We start from the raw sequence: 23497 nt of genomic DNA on the forward strand, positions 1-23497 counted from the left end.
TATGTCTTAGAGACCAAAGGAAGCAACAAAAGGCTGGTGTGTGCAAGAGGGTACAGAAAATATTTTAAATGTTATCACTGTTTTGGCATGCTACACCATGAATATTTGAAATAAATGTAGTCCTTGTAAATTGTACCTTAAAGCAGTGGTCCCCAACCCTCGGTCCACGGACCGGTACCGGTCCACAGAGAAAGAATAAATAACTTACATTATTTCTGTTTTATTTATATTTAAGTCTGAATGATGTTTTATTTTTTTAAAATGACCAGTATCCCTCTGTTACATCCGTCTAAGACTCACTCTTGACGCTTGTCTTGTAAGTTCAACAATTATATTTAAAAATACCAGTTTTTACACCAGTCACATAATTTTATTTTGTGCATTTATCCATCCCACCCTAAAGGCCAGTCCGTGAAAATATTTTCTGACATTAAACCGGTCTGTGGCCCAAAAAAGTTTGGGGACCACTGCCTTAAAGCATGTACCAGAGACAGAGAATGCAAGTACATGAACAAAGAGGACAGATGATATCAGTGTGCCTTTTCCTATTAAATGACAAAGACACTCAGCATACACTGCAGTTACCATCACATCTCTAGCCTTAGCTCCTAACCCTGCTTCCACTCTGGTTCCTCCTACAGTCTTCCTTCTATTCAGATGCTTAAAGCAATCCTTTCAATTACACATCAGATCATGCAATTATTTTAAAAAAACAAAAACAAAAGACCAAAACCTTCCAAGATTGCACACACACTCATAAAATCCAGTCCTTGCCAGGTCCTACATGACCGGCCTCAGGCTACATCTCCAACCTCCTTTCTACTCCCCCTTAGCCTGGAAACTGCCACCCTAGCCCATGGTCTTCTCGCTGCTCCTTAAATGCTCCTCAGCAAGCTCCCGCCTCGAGGCCTCTGCACCTAGTCTCTCTGCCTGGAAGATTCTTCTTCTGGATAGTTTCGTGGCCCAAGTTAATACCACTTAGTAATTCTATTTAAATGCCACCTCCTGAGAGGCCTTTTCTAAACCACCTACCTATATATAACAGCTGTACCCACTCCCCTGCTCTTTTACACACACCCTTTTTTTCCTTTTCATAGCACTTACTACCTCTGCATAACTACTAGACATTTATTTGCTTATAATTATCCCCCCTGAGAATATACGGTTAGCTCCACATAAGCCTGGGCATTGCCTTGTATTCAAGTAGACCAGTAGAGCCTGGCATATTATAAGTGCTCAATTATTTGTTAATAAAACCTCAGAGGAAAAAAAAAGAAAAAAAATCTCAGAGAGGGGAAGACCTTTTAAACTACAACTCACAATCCAGAAATTATAAAAAAAAATGAATTTGACCATATAGGTACTGGCCAGTGGCTCAGTGGACAGAGCGTCAGCCCGGCATATGGATGTCCCAGGTTTGATTCCTGGTTAGGGCACAGAGGAGAAGTGACCATCTGCTTCTCTCCCCCTTCCTCTTCTCTTCCCCTTACCCTCATGTAACCAGTGTCTCGACTGGTTTGAATGTGGCTCTAGGTGCAGAGGATAGCTCCATTGGAGTGCTTTAGCCTCAGGTGCTAAAAATAGCTCAGTACTTGAGAATCAGCCCCAGATGGGTTGCCAGGTAGATCCTGGTCAGGGTGCATATGGGAGTTTGCCTATCTACCCTTATTTCACCTAAATAAGTAGATTAAATGAACCTGGTTCAAAACCATGGGCTTGCCTGGTCAAGGCACATATGGGAGTTTATGCTTCCTGCTCCTCCCTCCACTTCTTTCTCTTTCTTCTCTAAAATAAACAAATAAAATATAAAAATATGTAAAAATAAAAAAGTAGATTAAATCAGCAAATATCAATCTTTAATTTACTTACCCATCATAGTAAATGTTTTTCCTGAGCCAGTCTGTCCACTGTAAAAAGAAAGAGATATATATTATTTTTACATATGAAATTTAGACTACCTTCCTACTTTAACATGTTTTACTCATGTATAAATTTTGCCCACAAAGCACTGATTTTCTTTGTCTTTTAACTACATTAGGTAAAAAATGAATGATCCTTTATCTTTTCTCCTTCCACGAAGAGCTAATCACTGTTACTGTCTGATAAATGCTCTGGGCCATATAAACACAGTCATCAGTTTTCATTTAGCTTTCATTTACAACATTGGAACAATGCTCTTACACTGCTCTGCAACCTTTTTATATTTTTCCCCTAAATTTTACCCCAGATACTTTCCTAAATCAGAAGAGATCTGCTTCATTTTTTTTTTAGCTGCACAGTATTCTTCAATGTACAATTCATTTAATGAGAAATGGACTTTTATTTTCAATTTGTGTTATTCTACATAATGCAGCAATTCCTTTCCTAAATTCTGCCTTTAAGATATGAAAATGTCTTCATTTAAAAATTAACCAACTTTAAAGATCCTTATGTACAGTTTAACTTTGGGTGTAGTATCATATCTCTTCAGTTACCCCGAGAAACAGGAGTAACAAAAAATTTTTTAAAAGTTATGTTGAAGATAAATGTTGCCCTGGCCAGTTAGCTCAGAGATAGAGCATTGGCACAGCATGTGGAAGTCCCAATTTCGATTCCCAGTTAGGGCACTCAGGAGAAGCAACCATCTGCTTCTCCACCCCTCAACCTGCCCCCATCTATCTCTCTCCCTCTTCCTCTCCCACAGCCATGGCTCGAATGGTTCAAGCAAAGGCACAGCGGCCCAGACAGGCAGAGCATACCCTGGTAGAGGGCTTGCAGGGTGGGTCCCAGACAGGGTGCATGTAGGAGTTGGTCTATGCCTCCCGTCTCTCACTTAATAAAAAAATTTTTTTAGCATGACCGGGCGGTGGCGCAGTGAACAGAGCGTCGGACTGGGATGCGGAAGACCCAGGGTTCAAGACCCCGAGGTCGCCAGCTTGAGCGAGGGCTCATCTGGTTTGAGCAAAAGCTCACCACCTTGAGCCCAAGGTCACTGGCTTGAGCAAGGGATTACTCGGTCTGCTGAAGGCCCGCGGTCAAGGCACATATGAGAAGGCAATCAATGAACAATTAAGGTGTTGCAATGCGCAACAAAAAACTAATGATTGAAGCTTCTCATCTCTCCATCCCTGTCTGCCTGTCCCTGTCTATCCCTCTCTCTGACTCTGTAAAAAAAAAAAAAATTAAAAATTAAAAAGTAGATGTCAATCAGGGTGTCAAATACCTTCAGTTTGAATTTATACCACAAATATAAATTTTTGATTTTAGTTTTTGGTTAAATGCCCCCAAAGCTAGAAAACAGTATGGCCTAGTTATTTACCTTTCTTGTGAAAGTAGGAAAAAAAGACCTTTCGTAACTCAGAGTGACAAATGGATATTACTGAGTCTTCTACTTGAGAGTGAAGGGGCAGTATTAACAATTACTCTAGAATCCAGACTGTATTAGGTAAACCAGAAAGTATGCTCACCCAACCAATGAATCACTATGTCTCTCCAAATGTCAGCATGGGAAGTTACAGATAAACAAGAAAGACTAGAATGAACCCTGTGGATTCATTGGATTTTAGAATGAACCCATGTGAATTCTAAACCCTTGGATAAAGTTAGAGGCATGAGTATGAACTCTCGTTTAGCGTAACACAGAGGCACATAGGTAGGTAGAGAAATAACTATAGATATGTCTTCATATATGACTTAGTGTGTGTATTTATATATATATATATATATATATCTCTCTCTCCGTCTGAGAAGGCCCAGAATCAATGATACTCCAGTAGCAACAAACACACCTCGTGCCCAGATCTTCATTCCTAAATACCATTCTCCAGTAAATAAACCAGGACTCTTTCGCGAAATGGCTGATCCTAGGCCTAGGACAGGGAAAATACAAGATGAGCCAGGAGCATCTTGTAGCACCAGAAAGTAGGCGAGTGATAAAACCCTAAAGGATGTGACACATCAGTGGGACACAGAAACCAACCTCTAAAAGCTCTATTGGCCAAACTAGAACAATACAAGCAACAAGCTAAATATAACGTAGTACTGGATTATAACCCAAGGTCCATGCCATAGATAAACAGGGGAGAAGCGATGAATTTTCCTAACAGCATCCCAAATCCAGTAAGTCCTCACTTGATGCTGTCACTGGGTTCTGCAACTCTTTTCTTCCTTTTTTATCTTTTAAACTTTTATTTATTGATTTTATTGTGAGAAGGGAGGGAAAGAGAAAGAGAAACATTGATCTGTTCCTGTATGTGCCCTGACAGGGGATCGTACCGGGAACCTCTGCGCTTCAGGACAATGCTCCAGCTGAGCCATCCACCAAGGCAGGTGCTGTGACTTGATGTGAAACTGATGTGTATCAAAACCAATGCTACCATGGGTTAATCAACATAAACAAGAGGTAAGTTCCTAGAGCACCTTATCAAAGTTCTAATTAATAAAGATTTTTGAAAACCTGCTACAATATCAGTATACAGTCTCCAGGAGGTTAAATTTAAACCCCTCCATCTTGAGTATCTAGGTAGGGAAACCTAATCATGAGTCCTTAAAATGAGAGAACCTGTCACATGTCTAGTTCGAGGGTGATGTGACAATGAAGAGACTAAGCTGCATGCTGCTGGTTTTGTAGAGCTGTAAGTCGAGTAACGTGCGCGGCCTGGCCTGCGGAGAAGGCGGTTCCTAAGGGAAGCCAGCCCTTCTGACACCTCCATTTATCCCAGTGAGACCACGCCAGATTCTGACTTAGAGAACTGTGAGATAATGACTGTTGTTTCACCACTAAGTTTGTGACAATTTGTTACATCAGCCGCAGGAAATGAACAGAAGCACTTGTCATTGCACCCCTGCATAAGGACAAAAGTAGCAACTTACTATGCAAAGATGGTGCCATTATACCCGCTCATGCAGGATTCCACAATGCCTTTAGCTACCGTTGAGAACACAGACTCCTACAAATGTAAGCAACAAATATGTTAACATGTCATAAAAATAAGAACATTTTTCGTTAAAAAAAAGAAAAGTTTTCCTAAACTACATTCTAAAATATAACAATAAAAATTGTTATGTAATTTTTTGGTTAGAACTTTTTAAACATTATAACACTAAAATTATATCCACCATAGAAAAAAGGCTAAAACAACTAAGATGGCAAAACTGGAAACATATTTATGTCCATTAATCAATCTCCTATATAATTATAGATTTAAAGATCACATCTAGACATTATATAGAATTTTTAGCACACTGCATGCAATTATTACACTAGTATTAACATAAAATATATAGCCCGATATATACTTCAGTGCTTTACTCACAAGCTTGTGCTAAATAATATCTCATTTCTATTTTCATTTTTACATATAAATAAATGCGTTCTCATCAATAATGCACATATTCCTAGAAGTGCACTAATACAGCAGCCATGAGCCACGTGTGACTATTGGGCACCTGAAATGCAGCTACTTCAACCTGAGATGTGTTCTAAGTGTAAAACAAACACCAGGTTTGGAAGACTGAACATGAAAAAAGAAAAGAAAAATATCTCATTAATAACTTCTCTATGTTGATTAAACATTGAAAGGATATTTTAAGATTCACTGGGTTAATAAGATACAGAATTAAAATAATTTTACCTATTTCTTTTTTACATTTTTTAATGTGGCTACTAGAAAATTTTAAATTATATATGTGGCTCACTTTATATTTCCATTGTCCGGCCATGCCTTAAAGAAATAAAACATTAAAAAATAAAGATCTAAATAACTAAAAATGTCCATGTGTACAAGGGAGTAATCAATAGCTGTGATGTCCAATATAGTTGCCATTGACAATATGTGGCTATTTAAATTTAAAGTAATTAGAATTCAATAAAACTTAACAGTCAGGTCCTTCAGATGCACTAGACACATTTCAAGTGCTCAACAGCCAATGTGGCTAGTGCAGCTGAGAAACTGAATATTAACTTTTACTCCATCTTCACATAGCCAACACAGGGATAGAGGTTACCATAAGGGACAGCACAAATACAGAACATTTCCATCACTGTGGAAGGCTGTACTGGATAGAGCTGACTGGATCTTAACTAAACTGTCCTTAATTAGAACAGCAGTTATTGACATCATAGTAATCTTGCGTCTATCACTCTCACGACCGAATGTTTGTGTCCTCCCCAAAATGCATATGTTGAAACCCTTATCCCCAGTGTGATGGTATTTGGACATGGGCCATGGAGAGGTAACGAAGTCTCCCTCTCTCCCATCCTGTCCCATTCTCTCCCTTGCCCCTCCATCACTCCACCAGCGAGGACTCGGTGAGAAGGCAGGTGTCTACAAGCCAGGAAGTGAGTTCTCAACAGACTCTGGATCTCCTGGCCCTGTTGTTGTCTTAGACCTCCCAACCTCCAGGAACTGTGAAAAACACTGGGGAACAAAATTTTTGTTGCATCCACAAAAACACTTGTTCTTACCTAATTAAGACTGTGCTGATCTCAAAACTGACAGTTTTTCTCTGTAAGCTACAGTTTTTTTTTGCAATTCAAGATTTTAGGTTTTCATCTTATTGTAAAATTTTCAACATTTACATTCATATAATGAAAGTAGAATGTCTTCTTGGTCATCATCTTTGTGAAAATACAGTGTGTCCATAAAGTCATGGTGCACTTTTGACCAGTCACAGGGAAGCAACAACAGATGATAGAAATGTGAAATCTGCACCAAATAAAAAGAAAACTCTCCCAGTTTCATACCTATTCAGTGAAGTTTAATGTGGGCTCACGCAGATTTTTTTAGGGCTCCTTAGGTAGCTATCCCGTATAGCCTCTACAGACTCGTCACTGACTGATGGCCTACCAGAACGGGGTTTCTCCACCAAACTGCCGGTTTCCTTCAACTGCTTACCCCACCGAGTAATGTTATTCCTATGTGGTGGCGCTTCGTTATAAACGCGCCGATATTCACGTTGCACTTTGGTCACAGATTCAAATTTAGCGAGCCACAGAACACACTGAACTTTCCTCTGTACCGTCCACATCTTGAATGGCATGGCCATGGGCTGCTCTGCTGTATACACGGTATTCCGTCATCATCTGCGCATGCGCACATGCTGCCACATCATCCTACAGAAACTGGGAGGGGTTTCCTTTTATTTGGTGTATTCTATCGTCTTTTGTTGCTTTCCTATGACCAGTCAAAAGTGCACCATGACTTTACGGACACACTGTATAATAATTTATATAATGCAGTAAATACACTAATACACTAAAAGATATGATTGCATCAGAATTTGTCTACAATTTCAAAACAGAACATATTAAAACACTTATTTTAATCATAAAACTTGCACAAAACATTTAAATTCTATACAGGCAAAAATTTGCGTTTGTAGCTCTTGTGTTTGTGTACTTGTTGAAGACAATCTCGTTTGATGCTCCAGCAGTAGTCTGCTCATCACTAACAGCTCCAAGATTTTAGGGAAACTTATCAAAGTGACTGTTCAGGAAGTGAATCTTAACGCTCATGTTACATCCAATGTCACGGAAAGCCAACGGCATCCTTTGAACCAGAAGTTCATAGTTTTCTGCTTTTTTGTTGCCAAGGAAGTTCCTTGTAACTGCCACAAAAGACTGCCATGCTGCTTTCTCCTCCTTATTCATCTTCTTGGCAAATTTTCGTCAAGTACAAAGGTTAGAATTTGAGGTCCATCGAATACACCTGGTTTTTTTTTTTATAATTTTTTATTTATTTTTTTTTAATTGATTTTTTTTTACAGAGACAGAGAGTCAGAGAGAGGGATAGACAGGGACAGACAGACAGGAATGGAGAGATGAGAAGCATCAATCATTAGTTTTTCATTGAACTTTGCGACACCTTAGTTGTTCATTGATTGCTTTCTCATATGTGCCTTGACCGCGGGCCTTCAGCAGACTGAGTAACCCTTTGCTGGAGCCAGCGACCTTGGGCTCAAGCTGGTGGGCTTTTTGCTCAAACCAGATGAGCCGGCGCTCAAGCTGGTGACCTCGGGGTCTCGAACCTGGGTCCTCTGCATACCAGTCGGACGCTCTATCCACTGCGCCACCGCCTGGTGAGGCGAATACACCTGTTTTTAGCTTCTCGAAAGACAAGGCAGGAAAAGCAGAAATAATATGTTGAAAGTATTCACTTTCTCTATTCAAAGCCTGAACAAACTGCTTCATTAAGCCAGGTTTGATGTGAAGTGGGGGGAAAATGATCCTGTCTCGATTAACTACAGGTTCATTCACAATATTTTGCATCCCTACTTCCAGAGCTTCACGCTTCGGCCATTCCTTCTGTGTCCAGTGTTTCTCCCAAGCTCAGCTGTCTCATAAACACAGAAATCAAGGATACTTCGTGAAACCTCTCTGTTGTCCTAGCAGGAAATGTGCCATTTTAAGATTCAAACAAATGATCCAGTTATGCGCCTCATATTTCAAAAAGTCGAGGACAATTTTTATGTCATTCTTACTAAGTCATTCAATTTGGGTTGGCTAAATTGCTGAGGGGTTAATGACTGCTTGGCATCAGAAGAAGACCCTTCAGATTCTACAACCATTTCCTCATGCATCTTATCAAAATACATGTGATCACCATGTTCACTTTCTTCGTCCTTAGAAGAAATAAAACCATTGAAAACTAGAACCGGGAGTGTCTCAGAGTGTGGGATAGGTCATATTGCTGAAGGAATATTAGGATATGCGATCATATGCCATTTTTTCTTGCCAATGCCCTTTGTATGGATCAGACAGAAATAACAGTCACTGCTGTGGTCCTTAGGTTCACGCCAAACCATGGGAATACCAAAAGGCATGCCTTTGCGTTCTCCTTTTGTCCAGTCACGAAGCATTTCCTCACAATTATGACGCACAATATGAGGAGCCCCATTCTCGTCTTGATTGCCAAGGGGAACTTGAAAATAGGCAATATATGCACATGTCACAAATGATGAAATATTGCACCTTTGACGTTGAAGTGTGTAACAGCCACATATATTACAGAAGGTGTCAGGACTATTCTTACATTTACACCTACTTGAAGAAGCCATGATTCAATCTTAAAACAAAATAAGAGGGTGTTTTTATCAGATAATAATTTTTTACATTTAAAAAAACTTCAATTATGTAAAAGTGATGTTTGTAAACCATTAATTGCCTTGTGGTTATGTTCAATCCAAGAGTCGTTGCCCTTTAACTCTAATTTAAAAATCAATGCATGCCATTAACTATAACAAAAAGAAATCAAAATTGCATATAAAAACTGGAGTATGCACCAAAAAACAGATTCAGCTTGACCAGGTGGTGGTGCAATGGATAAAGCGTTGGATTGGGATGCAGAAGGGCCCAGGTTCGAGAACCCGAGGTCTCCAGCTTGAGCTCGGGCTCATCTGGCTTGAGCAAAAAGCTCACCAGCTTGGACTCAAGGTTGCTGTGGCTCGTGCAAGGGGTTACTCGGTCTGCTGAAGGCCCATGGTCAAGGCACATATGAGAAAGCAATCAATGAACAACTAAGGTCTCACAACAAAAAACTAATGATTGATGCTTCTCATCTCTTTCCGTTCCTATCTGTCTCTGTCTATCCCTCTCTCTGACTCTCTCTGTTCCTGTAAAAAAAAAATAATAATAAAATGTTCTGAACGGAAAGTTGAGTTTGCAAAATGATCAGTACCTGAGTGGTGTCCATGCCAGCGACATGATCAAACGTGAAGGTCTTGGGCTCAGGGTTTGAGTGCAGCCGGACAGTCGAAGAGGAAAGCACAGATAAACATAAGTTCTGGTCTCCATCAGCTGATCCAGAACCCTCTGAGGGTGGACGAATTCGTACAAAGACTTTGATGGCGTCACCTTCATTACTAAAGACAACAAATGCGGCAGCTGAGTTTACTGGAGAAAAGAAAACTTTTTAAAGGATCTGAGGCTCATATTGTATCTAATGTTTCTATACTGAGAGTCTGCCCAACTGAGCCCAAGATTTACCTCATTTATGTTTCCTCTTTTAAGAGTCCTACACGACCCACACTGATTTGCCTCAGGACAGTCATCTTCATAAGACTTTACTAAAATCAACTCAAAGGGAGTTGATTCCAAGGAGCTCCAAGCACTGCTTGTCTCATTTCCTTCTTATTGCAATAACAAAGTGAGTCACCCAAGGAAGAATTATGTTATTGATTCCATCTTTTAGCCTGGAAGGTGAAAGAGCAGGGGGTGGGGAGATGACCTTTCCAGATTTCCAGGCAGCCAAGGACCAGCTTAATTCTGAAATACGAACCCCTTGTTTCATGTACCCCTTACTATGCTAAATGGTTATTTTATATTTAGGAACACTATATCCCTAATTATTTTGGTCTCCTTAACGTGATTTTTCCTTACCTTGGCTGGTTAGACTGACAATTTGGCATACCGCGTAACTCAGCTAGAAAAGAAGATAAGAAGTCATTAAGGTGTTTAAAAGTGCAATATAAAAGTCCCAATCTTTATTTGGCCTGTTCCTCAGTTGCTGACAGGCCTTCTGTCTCCTTGGCTCCCGGATTCCGTTATAACAGCAGGTGCTCCAGGGCCCTGGCCTTGATCTTCCTCTCTCTCTCCATGCCCATTCCCCTGGTGATAACAGTCTCAAATTATAGCATTGTTTCAAATGCTATACATAAACTGGTGATTCCCAGATTTAAACCTTCTCCCAAACCACTCTCCTGAGCCCCAGACTCTTATAGCTAATTGCCTACTTGGTATCTCCAATTCAATGTCCAACAGGCAAGGTCTCAAATGTAACATGGGCAAAACTGAGCTCCTGATCACCCCACCCCACGAGGCTTCTCCATCTCACTTAATGACGAATCCATCTTTCCAAATGCTCAGGCCAAAACGTCGGTCATTCCTCACCCTTTCCTTCTCACATTCATATTCAATCTGTTAGCCAAGTTTTAGCTCTACCTTCAAAATACATCCAGAATCCTACAACTTTTTGTTAAATCCACTGCTATGACCTCCATGGAATCAAGCCAGCAATATCCCTTACTTGAGTGATTACAACAGTCTCCCCACTTCTCACTCCCTCAGCCCCTAACTGCTATCTATTCTCAACTCAGCAGGCAGTATAATTCTGTTAAAAAAGTCACAGATTAATGTCTAGCCTTACAGTGTGAAGAACTCCCAACCCATTGCCTAGTAGAACTAGTGATATCAAAAAGTAAAAGCCATTTAAAGCCTCTAGAAATAGCCCTAAAGACAAACAGCAAATGAAGAAAAATCAAGTCAAGAAAATTGATGAGGCCCTGGGCAGTTTGCTTAGTTGTAGAGCGTCAGCCAAGCATGTGGATGTTCTGGGTTCGATTCCCGGTCAGGGCACACAGGAAAAATGACCATCTGTTTCTCTACCCCTCCCCCCTTCTCTCTCTTCCTCTCCTGCAGCCATGGCTCCACTGGTTCAAGCGCATTGGCCTGGGTGCTGAGGATGGCTCCGGAGCCTCTAGCTCAGGCGCTAAAAACAGCTCGGTTGTGAGCATGGCCCCAGATGGGCACAGCATTGGTCCCAGACAGGGGTTGCCCGGTGGATCCCAGTTGAGGCACACGTGGGAGTCCGTCTCTCTATGTCCCCTCCTCTCACTTGGAAAAGAATATGAAAAAAGAAAAGGAAGGAAGGAGGAAGGAAATTGATGAAAATTCCCTAAGAAAGATGAGTCTGTGTTACTTGAGCCAGGATCACTCCTTCCCGCCCAGGTCAGCAAAAAGTGGCAACACAGGAGGTGAGAGACATGCCATGATCTCTGCAGCTTTGTTTGCTAATAGCTAGCAAACAATATATCTAGACTCAAGCAAGATTGGATGCCTGTGACATATTAGCGAAGAGTGGTATATGTATGTCTATTAAAGGAGTCCGCTCTGTGTATACACATCCCTTTGTAAAATGAGGGAGCACGGGTATTCACAGCACCCCTTTGTGATAGTGGTCTCCATGGGAATGCTCCCACTCTCTCGCTTCAGTCCAGATATCCTGACCAAATACTGTGGCTGTGCAGAAAGCATGAACGAACACTTTGGTCCAATAATGTACTAATTTCTGTGCTAATATCCCCTGAATACTAAATATAGTAAAGGAAAATAACATAAGGAGATGTTTAAGTAATGTCATAAATTGACCTAAAAAGGTAATGAAACAACAAACACCTCAGAAGAGAATTACAATTGACAGCTAGAAGCATTAACATTGTTGGAAGGCTCAAATACCAAAGTTCACAATTTCTTTGATCTTCATAGCCTTGTCCTCATTACCATGCACACAATTTAATTCACTGAGATCCATTAGATCAGCTCAAAATCAGCTTTAAAAGAACAAGACTTTTTAAAGATTAGGCAATGTAAGAGGTGGGGCACGTGGTACACAACAGTAAAGAACCAAGAAATTAGTGAAAATTAAAAGGTTGTATCAAAAGTAAAAATTGAGACAGGATAGTAAGAAGCTAGGAAAATTCTTTGGCAAGTGGAATGGGAAAACACACAGATAGCTGAACAAATTGGCAGAGCAATTTACAGCCAGGTACAGAAGTCCTGGGAAAGTCCCTGGTGCCTAGAAACAGGCAAAACTGTGCAGAACCTCACACCCAAGGTGGCCTTTCTTCCTGTAAGGCCAGGGGCCGCCGCCACCATCGTGGCCATTCACATGCAGGTTCTCATTGAATTCGGGCAGACGGTAAAGAAACGGCGGAGTCGGAGGATGGTGGGCTATTCTGTTTATTGGGGTCTCACCAAGACAGGCAAGCCACAAGAGAAGCCAAGGGAAAAGCAGAAAACCTGCTCTTTCCATGGAGGGCCAGGGATCAGGGAGGAGAGAAAAAGAAATCCTCCTGCACCTCTTCGTGGTGGGGGCAGAACCTCTCTTCCAGTAAACATTAGCAAGACAATGGCCCCTCCCAATCAGGAAGGTAACCTGCAACCTCACAGACCACTGTATCTGGCGTTGCTCAGACCCCAGTGGAAACTATAAGTGAGCAAACATATACTTACTGTACATCAAATTTACAAAGTTATTTGACCAACACTTCCCCTGGCATATCACTGGTCGTGTGGCTTAGATTCCCCTCACCTTTCCTCCCTGGAGATAACACCTGGGCATGGGTTGTATTTTAACTCCAGACCCAGAAAAGGAACAAAGACAGGCTGGATGCTTGGACAAGCTCCAATGCCTAAAGCCCTCCTGCCCTGTCACTGCCCAATCAGTGGAGACTACGACCTGAAAGGGCACACCTCCAGAAGCTGATGAATATTCCATTGAGATCTACTCTAAACTCCTGGCCTTTAACAACACTCAAAAAGAAGGTCCCAGGACACACTCTACCTCCCCCATGTCTTCCTCCCTGGGAGGCATGCATCTTCTAAACTCAGGACCCCACAGATTTGCAACGAGGGCAGCAGCGGGCAGCTGAGGCTCCTCCAGGGCTAACCCCCTGAACATGGTCCCAAGGCCGCTTTTTCTCTGCCTCCCCGGTGAGCTGACGACAGCCCCTCCTGGGCTCACTGCTTTCCCACGACTTCTAGGTGTTGCAAAGTGGACCCAAATGTTGCAAAGTGGATTACCTTAATTCCGCAGGTTACATAGAGACATCGAGGCAGGATACAGAAGAAATTTTAAGAGGAGATTTATTAATAAACCCGCTCCATACGACTTACACGGGGTATAGCTGACCCAAATCGAGCAGCGTCCCATATAGCCCTCAGGCTAGTTATATAGACATGATCACATACAGGAGGGGGAGCATGTCACAATAGTTAACCATTTACAACATTCAACTATAGATCTATTCTAATGAAAAAACATTCCTACACATCAAAACTTACAAGATAACACAATAATGAAAAATGTCGTTTTACATATTGTTGGTCAAATAAGTTTGTAAATATGATATATATGTTTGCTCATTTATAATTGCATTGGGTGTGGGGGACAGGCTGTAAGCAGGCAGGGTTGTTATAGCCTAAGGCTTAGTTCAGGGGTCCCCAAACTACGGCCCGTGGGCCACATGCGGCCCCCTGAGGCCATTTATCCGGCCCCGCCGCACTTCCGGAAGGGGCACCTCTTTCATTGGTGGTCAGTGAGAGGAGCATAGTTCCCATCGAAATACTGGTCAGTTTGTTGATTTAAATTTACTTGTTCTTTATTTTAAATATTGTATTTGTTCCCGTTTTGTTTTTTTACTTTAAAATAAGATATGTGCAGTATGCATAGGGGTTTGTTCAGTTTTTTTTATAGTCCGGCCCTCCAACGGTCTGAGGGACAGTGAACTGGCCCCCTGTGTAAAAAGTTTGGGGACCCCTGGCTTAGTTTTAAGACTAAGCCTTTCCTACCCTTTTAATACTAAGATCTTTTCAAAACTAAGCTTTCCCCACATACCCTTGACTGTTGCATGATGTAGGGTGGTGCACTCTCATGAGGAATCCCATTATGCCTCAGATAAGTGATTTTGTATCAGAGACTTCTTTGTTTGTATATTGGGTTAAAGGTTTTGATTTCTACACTATAAAGCGGGGCAGAGGAGCCCATGCTGGAGGAGGACAGAGAAAGGCCACGTGGAGAAGAGAAGCAGCCAAGACGGCAGAGTGCTGAAGCCAGTTTATGCAGAGAGAAGGAGATGGGGAACAGAGGTGAATAAGGCTGGTGAGGTAGAAACCTTTGATTTTAGGAAACTCAGATAAGTCAGTGGCTTTGGGAGCCCTGAATGAAAAGGGAAGTGTTTTTCCACTGTGTATATTTCTTGTCCGCCAGGTGCAAGCTAGGATTAAATGTAATAGCCCACCAGTTCTTGGCTCCGTTGTTTCATTATCGTCCGTCCAAATCAAGTGCAAACCTGCATGGGCCAGGCGGCTGTGATGGTGGCCACGATACTGGCCTTACACATACCAAAGACATTTCCAAATCTTCTAGTGTCTACCCGTCCCTGGCTTAGGATAAGGGGAGAGGCCAAATGAAAATACCCTTGGAAACATAATAAACTAGTCCCCATTTATTTAGTTTACAAGTCTTTATACATATAAAGGATTTCAAGAGGGATAATTATTAGAAAGCATATATAAAATGTTACAGAATGCAGATTTTCCAGGCAAGGGGAGTGGTCTCGTTATTCCTTTGTCTAGAGGTACATACATCAATCACACGATTTCAGGATGGGAGGGGGCTTACACGATGTCTGAGGATAAGTGTTTGTAAATCGCCCATTAAATAAAGAGCTATTCAAATCTCTCTTCCTCACAGGTGTGGGGAAGAGAGGGATCCAAGTCTCCTTCCCCCTTCCACTCAAAACCTAATACAGAAACCTGTCCATTTACAACACAACCGCGCCTTCCAAGCAGGAAATGAGATCGGCCATCCTGAGCTGGTTCAAATCACACACAAGTATAAAAATCATATTTACAAAATCTCTCTGAATGCTTGGCCTAAATCATTATAATGTACTTAAGCTTCTTTAAAATGGCGTTGCCAATACTAACTTATACAGTTCTCTGTTGGTACCTTATTACACAGGGAGCCAAAGCGGCCCCACACACGCTCCCCTGTTGCTTCTCCTGTCCCGGGGACTTCCTTTCCTTCGCTGTCCCCAGCTTCAATACACGTACTCTCAACATCACCTGGACTGCTGCAAAAGCCTCCCCGCACGGAGTCAAGAACCCACACAATCCAGGACTGCTCTCCATGAAAAAAGGGGAAAACTGGAGGGGTCTCCTCGAGGAGAAAATAGAGATTGCGAGAATATAAAGACAGCCGCTGCACTGCGCTTTAGAAGTCCCCTGCCTAAGAGAGTCCACGGCGGGCCCTCCAAGGAGAAAGCGCGCGTGGAACAGGGATGCGTTCTCCCCTTCGGGAAGGAGAGCAAAGTGGAAACAAGCAGGTGGTGAGCGCCAGGGCCGACCCGCCGACAAGGACCCGAGAGAGGCAGCCGCGGTGGGGACACGGGAAGAGGCTAGCGACGAAGCGGGAGGACGAGCCGCGCTCCCGGACGGCTGCGTGTCGGGCTCGCCGCTCGGCCCGGGGACCGCGCTCCGTCCCGGCTCGCAGCGTGCGCCCGGTGCACAGGCGGACGGGAAGAAAGCTGGTCCATCAGGGTCTCTGAGGAACAAAGAGATTCCAAATGCCCCCCGACGCTGTTTGCTTCCGCCTCTCACACCCAGCGGGGAACCGACGGGAGGCCGGGGGCGGCCAACTTGTATTTGGCGGCGGAGACGGGGCAACGAAACCGGGGTCCATACTTACTTTTGGAGCCGGGCGCCATGGCGCCCTCACCCGCGGATCCCTGGACCAACGCGGAGATGAGCTCAACCCAAGACGCTTGGCGAGCCGGGATTCCGCCCGCTCAAGATGGCCGCCAATTTGAATTTGGCGCCTGGGTAAGACGTTGACGCAAGCACTGAGGCCGCCCTGTTGCCCGGCCTGACGCCTGGAGGCTGAGTCTCCGTGACGTCACAAGCAGGCGCCGTCGCCTGCGCACAGTTTTGCGGCGGCCCGGGGAACGAGATTCTCCCTTGAACGGCCATGAGCAAGCGGAACCAGGTGTCTTACGTGCGGCCGGCTGAGCCGGCGTTCCTGGCCCGCTTCAAGGAACGGGTCGGCTACCGGGAAGGGCCCACCGTAGAGACCAAGGTGAGCCCGGGCCAGTCGCGGCCCGCCCCGCCACTTCCGGCTTCTGCTTAGCCTGGGAAGCCAGGTACTGACAGGGCGCTCCTCTCACCTGCGCCGGATCCTCCGTCCCAGTGGGCCTCCGATCCGGGCTGGTCCAACGACTACAGCCTGTGGTGTCCGGGAAGCTCTTCGCCGTTTGCACCGTTTTACCCCGTAGTCGAAAATGACGACGCAGGTAAAGCGCCTGGACCCTGGTAGATGGTTAAGAAAGATCACTTTCCGCCTGACCAGGCGGTGGCGCAGTGGATAGAGCTTTGGACTGGGATGCAGAGGACCAAGGTTCGAGACCCCGAGGTCGCCAGCTTGAGCGCGGGCTCATCTGGTTTGAGCAAAAAAGCCCACCAGCTTGAACCCAAGGTCGCTGGGCCCAACAAGGGGTTACTCCGTCTGCTGAAGGCCCGCGGTCAAGGCACATATGAGAAAGCAATCAATGAACATCTAAGGTGTTGGAACGCACAATGAAAAACTAATGATTGATGCTTCTCTCCATTCCTGTCTGTCTGTCCCTGTCTATTCCTCTCTCTGACTCACTGTCTCTGTAAAAAAAAAAAAAAAAGAAAAGAAAAAAAAGATCACTTTCCTATCTCTTTCCAGTCACCTATTCCAAAACCCATAGTTAACAGGGTGGCTGGTAGTGCCGTCCAGTTTTCCAGGTAAACCGAGGCCACTTGATCAAATGACCTGATGTCTTAGGCCTCGAGTCTGGAACATCTTTGGAGAAATGCACAATATCTATTCCTACACTTTGTTGTTGCAAAAATGTAAGCAAAAGTCACATTTGAATAATTTAGGGATACTTTTGAGCCCTCCCAAGCTACAACCTAGCTGGTTCACACCAAAATCTGCCCTGCCTAATAGGAAGAGACTGTTACGCGTAGGGGGTGTGTGGAGAAAGAACTTATTTAGTTCTTTGTTGTCTAGCACTTGCACTAAGACCCAACCCTCAAGTCACTTAGAGCTTAGTAAAAGAGAAGATTGACTTGATCACGTGAAATTACTCAATCCAGTGAGTATGTGCTAAACTCAGGCCCTGTGCCAGGCTCTGAAAGGACAGAGAGGTGGGATCTCCAAATGCCACATCCTCTAACGTCTTCCGGCCGGCCTTATCTCTGCCTTCAGAGGTCCTGCTAGTGTGAAGCTTTTTGAAGCTCCCTCAGTTATTTCTCCTCTGTAATGACACCACGTTGCATTGCAATTACTTGCACTCCTGTGTATTTTCACCACCAAATTGAACTAAGTCTCTTAAGTATTTTAATACCTGTGTATTTTCCCACCACCTAGCACTGTGCCTGGCATGCAACAGTGGGTGGCAGGTTACATTTGTTGGTCTTAGATGACTATACTTGTCATCTTGGAGGAGGGCTTATTTAGATTGACTCTTGAAGAGGAATAGGTCAGCCGGTAAGGATAGAAGGAACAGCATGGGTAAAAGCGTAGAGATGGTGAGTTATGGAATGTATGTAGAGGTGACTGAGGGGCTGGTGGAGGTGAGGCCATATGGACTGTTCAGTAGGCAGCACGGAACCATTTTTGATTACAGGTAACATGATGAGGGGGTGACTGATCTCCAGGACCAAAAATGGTGATGACAAAGAGGATGAGTTTTGAGAAAATTAGGAGATGGATTCAGCAAGCAGAAAATGAGACCGAATTTATACTTTGCTTGAGGGCCTAGTGATGGTCACATGTTCGTAGTTACCACCTTAATGATTCACTTGGAATGCTGTCTTAGGAGAGCTCTGGAGGGACAAGTTTTCCAATTAATATCATTGAATTGGGCTTATTTAGTCAACACACTATTTCTTTTTTTCTTTTTAGATTTTTAATTTATTTTTTAGAGAGAGGAAACAGAGAGAGAAAGAGAGAGAGAGAAGGGGGGAGGAGCAGGAAGCATCAACTCCCATATGTGCCTTGACCAGGCGAGCCTGGGGTTTTGAACCAGCGACCTCAGCGTTGCAGGTCAACGCTTTTACCCACTGCACCACCACAGGTTAGGCAACAAACTATTTCTTAAAGAGATACCCCATGTGCCTGTATTTGTGAAACAAACCTCATTCTTAATCGATTTAGCAATGTAGTCATCATTCTAGTGATCTGTTAACAAAAAGAAAAGAGTTCGTTATGTAATTGAGTTCTAAATAATTTTATTTACCTTCTTGAGGGTTAATTCCGGTGTGGCTTTGAGCAGTCCTCAGGGGTTGCTGCCACTGTTCCTGAGACTGTTTCTCTTGTTGTCCAGGCAGTTGCATAAACAAAAGTCAGAATTAATGATTCTCAAATCTAATGAACACCAGGAATGATTTTATTTCACGTTCCCATTTCCTTGGCTAAAAGCACTTATTAATTACCTACTTGCTTGTGGTCATTTATTGGAAACTTTCAGAGAAGAATAGGCAGAACTAATGAAAAATTCGTGAAGGGATATCATTAAAGAGAATGCACTTGTCAAGTGAATGAGCAGACATGGGATGCAGACAAAATGAATGAATGTGCCTATCAGTCAAGTTCATCATTTTTCATCCTATTGGTCATTCATGAATACATCAACAAATACCTCTTGTCCCTGCTGTTTGCCAGGCTCTGTGTCTTTAGATACAAACAGCCCACCTAATGGAGACAGAAAAAACTGATAACACAGTGGTACATGCTACTGCCTATGAGAGCGATGCACAGTGTGAGAAAGGAGATGAGATCAGGAAAGCACTTCTAAAGGATCCAATTCTAGGAGATAGCTTGAGGAGGAGTTAGCCAGGGCCAGTGGGGTTCTCTGGGCCCTGGGGACTTGAGAGCGAGGGGAAGCAGAGGAGCATGGGTCTGCAGTACTCAAGCCTGGCTGCAGTCCAGAGGCCAGGAACATGGTGGAGGGGAAGCTGTAGTTATAGGGCAAGGCCAGATTCCACAGGGTTTTGTTGTCCTGGTTGGGGGATAAGGATGGCTCTGAGAGGTGGACTAACAAGCTATTTGAATAATGTGTGATTGTGTGCAAGCCTTTCAACCGAGCAGTTCCCCTCACAGGAATCGATCTTGCATGTAAGTGAACTAAAACATTTTCGGTGTCAGCGACCTACAAATCACATTTGTGTTTTCCACTAGAAAATCCAGCCTCAGCTCCCTGAGGAAGATGGTGACCACGGTGACAAAGAAGATGAACAGCCCCAAGTGGTGGTTTTAAAAAAAGGAGACCTGTCAGCTGAAGAAGTGATGAAAATTAAAGCAGAAATAAAGGCTGCCAAAGAAGGTAAGTCTGGAAGTAACCTGGCTTTTCTAACAGTTTCAAGAGCCTGGAGTGTGAAATTATTTCATAAAATAGTATGGTAAGTTTGAAGGGACAGTTGTAGGTTCAGACTGGCTTTAATACTTACCAGATGCATGACCTTGAACAAGTTATTTCACTTCTCAACCTCAGTTACCTCCTCAAAATGGGGACAATGATTGTGCCTCTTTTTTTAAGAGGTAGTTATATTCACAAACTACTCAACAGAGATGTATCTAATTAGTGTCTGAAGTTTGGTGTGCTATGTAGTACGTTTCATTATTTATAATTATTTGTTACCTTGCTTTAGGGGAAAATATTGAAGTTCCAGTCACTTTTAAAAATAGTTAAAAATATAGCCTGATTGTAATTTAGGGACCGGTAATATTATGAAGTACTTCATTGAGTTTTTTATTAAGCATATCGAGCTAGAGGCAGTGGAGAAGACCAGACTGAACTGACTCAAGGATTTCCGTAAAGAGAGGAGGAGATTTCCATGCCATTGGACTTTCCGATAAAGGCAAAATAGGGAAGAGAAAATTCTTTAACTCTGTCTTTGCTGCAGATGAAGAACCAGCTTCAGCTGATGGAAGAATCATGTATCGAAAACCAGTGAAGCGCTCCCCAGATGAAAAGTACTCAGGTTTAACAGCAAGCTCAAAAAAGAAAAAGACAAATGAAGATGAAGTAAATAAGCAGGACTCAGTTAAAAAGAACTCACAGAAGCAAATCAAAAACAGTAGCCTCCTTTCTTTTGACAGTGAAGATGAAAATTAGTAAGTATAAACATTTTGGAATTAGTCTTTGAGAACATATGGGGTGTTTTTAAAAATAATATTTTCCCTATTATAAAGATAATTGAGGTGCATTATAGAAAATACAAAAAAATTATTGAGATAAAAACTGTCCATCCATCCATACCCCTTTCACGTGAAATGCTAACTTTGTAGACATAGCTAGTATTAACACTTTGTTAATTCCTGTGTGCGGTGTGAATGTATGTAAATTATATTTTTTAACAAAATATAGATTGTATTGTGTCCTCTCCTGCTTCTCATTTCACATTATATTGTATTTTTACAGGTCAGTAAAATTAAGAAACCTGACATTAGTAGCTACAGAGGATATTGTAATTAAAAAGATCCCCTGTTGTATCGTCCTCACTAGCAAATACCCACTTTGGGGTTTTTATGTGTAGTTTAGAACAGTGGTCCCCAACCCCCGGGCCGCGGACCAGTACCGGTCCACAGAGAAAGAATAAATAATTTACATTATTTCTGTTTTATTTATATTTAAGTCTGAACGATGTTTTATTTTTAAAAAATGACCAGATTCCCTCTGTTACATCTGTCTAAGACTCACTCTTGATGCTTGTCTCGGTCACGTGATACATTTATTGGTCCCACCCTAAAGGCCGGTCCATGAAAATATTTTCTGGCATTAAACCGGTCCGTGGCCCAAAAAAGGTTGGGGACCACTGGTTTAGAATACTTCCCCCAGCTCCTGTTAAGGGTACCCATATGACAGTTCTGGGAAATGATGAGATACAAGAGGGTCCTTGTACAAGGAAGGATTTAATACAAATGATACCAATTATGATCTAATGTATAACATGATGACTGTAGTTGGAAAACTGTAAAGGAAGAGATACAAGTGGAAGTCTGCCTAATAAAGCTACGAGGTTTCTTTAAAAAGGACAGATTTGGCAACCTGAACCTTTGTCCAGTTTTACTGAGAAATAATTGACAGAAATCACTGTATAAGATGGACAGCATAATAGTTTGATTTACATCTATTGTGCAGAGGATTTAAATATCTTTAAAGCTTTTGATACTTTCTTTCAAATTGCTTTCTAGAGAGGTGTTTACCATTTTATTTATTTCTACCTTCAAGAGCCCACTTGGCACCATCTGTGGTAACAGTGTACCAGCCATGGTCTGGAACCAGCCTGACTTTTTTGTCAATTTGATGTCTTGAAAATGGTGTTTAATAGTTAAATTTAACAGGCATTTTCTTTGATTTACAAGGGAGGCTAAACAGTTTTTTATATTTAACAGGCCATTTTGCATTTCTTTGTCTAATTAATTTTTGTTCATTTTCCATTAGTATAGTCATATTTTTCTTACTAATTTGTAAATTATGTAATCTCTCAGCCTTTGTTCTGTTTCCCAGCCTCTGTGTCAGATAAAGAATCACTTGTATTTTCTTCTTCTTTACATTTTAAACTTTGCTCTCCTCTGGAATTTATTTTGGTATACTTTTTTTCTTGAATTATTAACTGTCCTATAACCACATCTGTTTCTCACTTACTTGAAAGACCATCTGAAGGAGAGATTTCTCTAATTTGGGGGATAGGGAAAGGAAAGAAGCACAGTCAAGTCAGCGCCTTTAAAAATCCTCAGTATCCTAACAGTTTTCCTCATTACTGCAAGATGGCCAAAACTGGGGCTTGTCAAGATCCCAACCTTCAGCAGCCACAGCAATCAGGAATTTATGAACCTCAGAGCATCCATGAATTCAGTGCTACATCCGTTTCCCCCCATTTTAAGACCTAGTATAAAGAACACTCAGAAGAGATTTGTTTGAGTGGGCTAGGGAGCCCTAAAATTCTCTCTAAATTATACAACCTAGGCCTAAAGCCAGTCTCCAATACTCTATCTAATGTATACTCATTAGCCTGACCAGGCGGTAGTGCACTGGATAGGGCGTCAGACTGGGACGCAGTGGACCCAGGTTTGAAACCCCGAGGTAACCAGTTTGAGCAAGTGGTCACTCGGTCTGCTGTAGCCCCCTGGTCACAGCACATATGAGAAAGCAATCAGTGAACAACTAAGGTGCCACAACGAAGAATTGATGCTTCTCATTTCTCTCCCCTCCTGTCTGTCTGTCCCTATTGTCCCTCTCTCTGTCTCTATCACCAAAAAAATATATATGTACTTTCATTATATAAGCCAAGTATTTTTCTAATCTGTATCATTGTTATATCTACTCTTGCACCAACATCATACGTTTTAATTACTGTACATTTTAATGTCTTAGTATATCTATAGGTGGGAATCTTGAGGGCAGGGACTTTGTTTTATTAACCACTGTATCCTCAGTACCCAGAACAATGCCCAGCATATTAAGAGGATTATAAATGTAGTTATAATGAATTAGTGTTTCTCTAATGTGTTTTTTGTTGTTGTTGTTTTATTTTTTAATAGACCAGTGGTTCTTAAGGTATTGGTCCTAGACTGTTGGCATCAGCACTCCTTGGGAACTTAAAAATGCAACTTCTCAGGCCTTGCCATTATAATGAATCAAACTTTTGAGGTAGGACCTAGAGTTCTCTGTAACAAGCCTACCAGGAGGTTCTGATGCTCACTCAAATTTGAGAAATATTGATAATGTCTATTATATAAGTGAAATAAAATAAGTTTAAATAATGTGAGGAACCATTTAAAAGGTCTTAAATCTAACAATACAAGTGTAAGAGTAATCAGCCAGGAGGCACATCTTTTGATGAAAGGCCAAGATACGGTGGCGGTGAGACCTGAGCAGCCTTAGGAAAACTGTTTCACCTTCTGTAAACTGCTAATTTCAGTGGGTT

At 42.4% G+C, this 23497-nt stretch overlaps 2 protein-coding genes across 4 annotated transcripts in view; one reads left to right on the top strand and one right to left on the bottom strand.

Annotated features, from left to right (window-relative positions):
• Positions 1-16335, bottom strand: part of KIF15 (kinesin family member 15) — a 65784-nt gene extending 49449 nt beyond the window's left edge. For both annotated transcript variants that reach the window (XM_066351122.1, XM_066351123.1), the window contains exons 1-5: positions 16227-16335; positions 10358-10400; positions 9657-9840; positions 4852-4928; positions 1870-1907 (exon numbers count right to left, since the gene is read on the bottom strand). In XM_066351122.1, the coding sequence (XP_066207219.1) occupies positions 1870-1907; positions 4852-4928; positions 9657-9840; positions 10358-10400; positions 16227-16245 (361 nt within the window). In that variant the 5' untranslated portion in view covers positions 16246-16335. The remainder of the gene's footprint in view (positions 1-1869; positions 1908-4851; positions 4929-9656; positions 9841-10357; positions 10401-16226) is intronic.
• Positions 16336-16434: 99 nt separating this feature from the next.
• Positions 16435-23036, top strand: KIAA1143 (KIAA1143 ortholog). 2 transcript variants are annotated; one of them, XM_066351148.1, is made up of 4 exons: positions 16435-16613; positions 19746-19890; positions 20471-20681; positions 21762-23036. In XM_066351148.1, coding segments are annotated over exons 1-4 (465 nt in total). In that variant the 5' UTR covers positions 16435-16505; the 3' UTR covers positions 21763-23036. The 2 variants fall into 2 exon arrangements, with proteins under 2 accessions (XP_066207245.1, XP_066207244.1); XM_066351147.1 differs by lacking the exon at positions 21762-23036 and adding an exon at positions 20989-21602.
• Positions 23037-23497: the final 461 nt, after the last annotated feature.

The sequence above is a fragment of the Saccopteryx leptura genome, chromosome 10 (assembly GCF_036850995.1).
Source record: "Saccopteryx leptura isolate mSacLep1 chromosome 10, mSacLep1_pri_phased_curated, whole genome shotgun sequence".
NCBI lineage: Eukaryota > Metazoa > Chordata > Mammalia > Chiroptera > Emballonuridae > Saccopteryx > Saccopteryx leptura.

Coding starts and splice junctions, on each gene's coding strand:
- KIAA1143 (XM_066351148.1), top strand. CDS start 16,506: ATGAGCAAGCGGAACCAGGTGTCTTACGTGCGGCCGGCTGAGCCGGCG. Junction 16,614..19,745: donor GGCCCACCGTAGAGACCAAG/GTGAGCCCGGGC, acceptor GTTTTCCACTAG/AAAATCCAGCCTCAGCTCCC. Junction 19,891..20,470: donor AATAAAGGCTGCCAAAGAAG/GTAAGTCTGGAA, acceptor TCTTTGCTGCAG/ATGAAGAACCAGCTTCAGCT.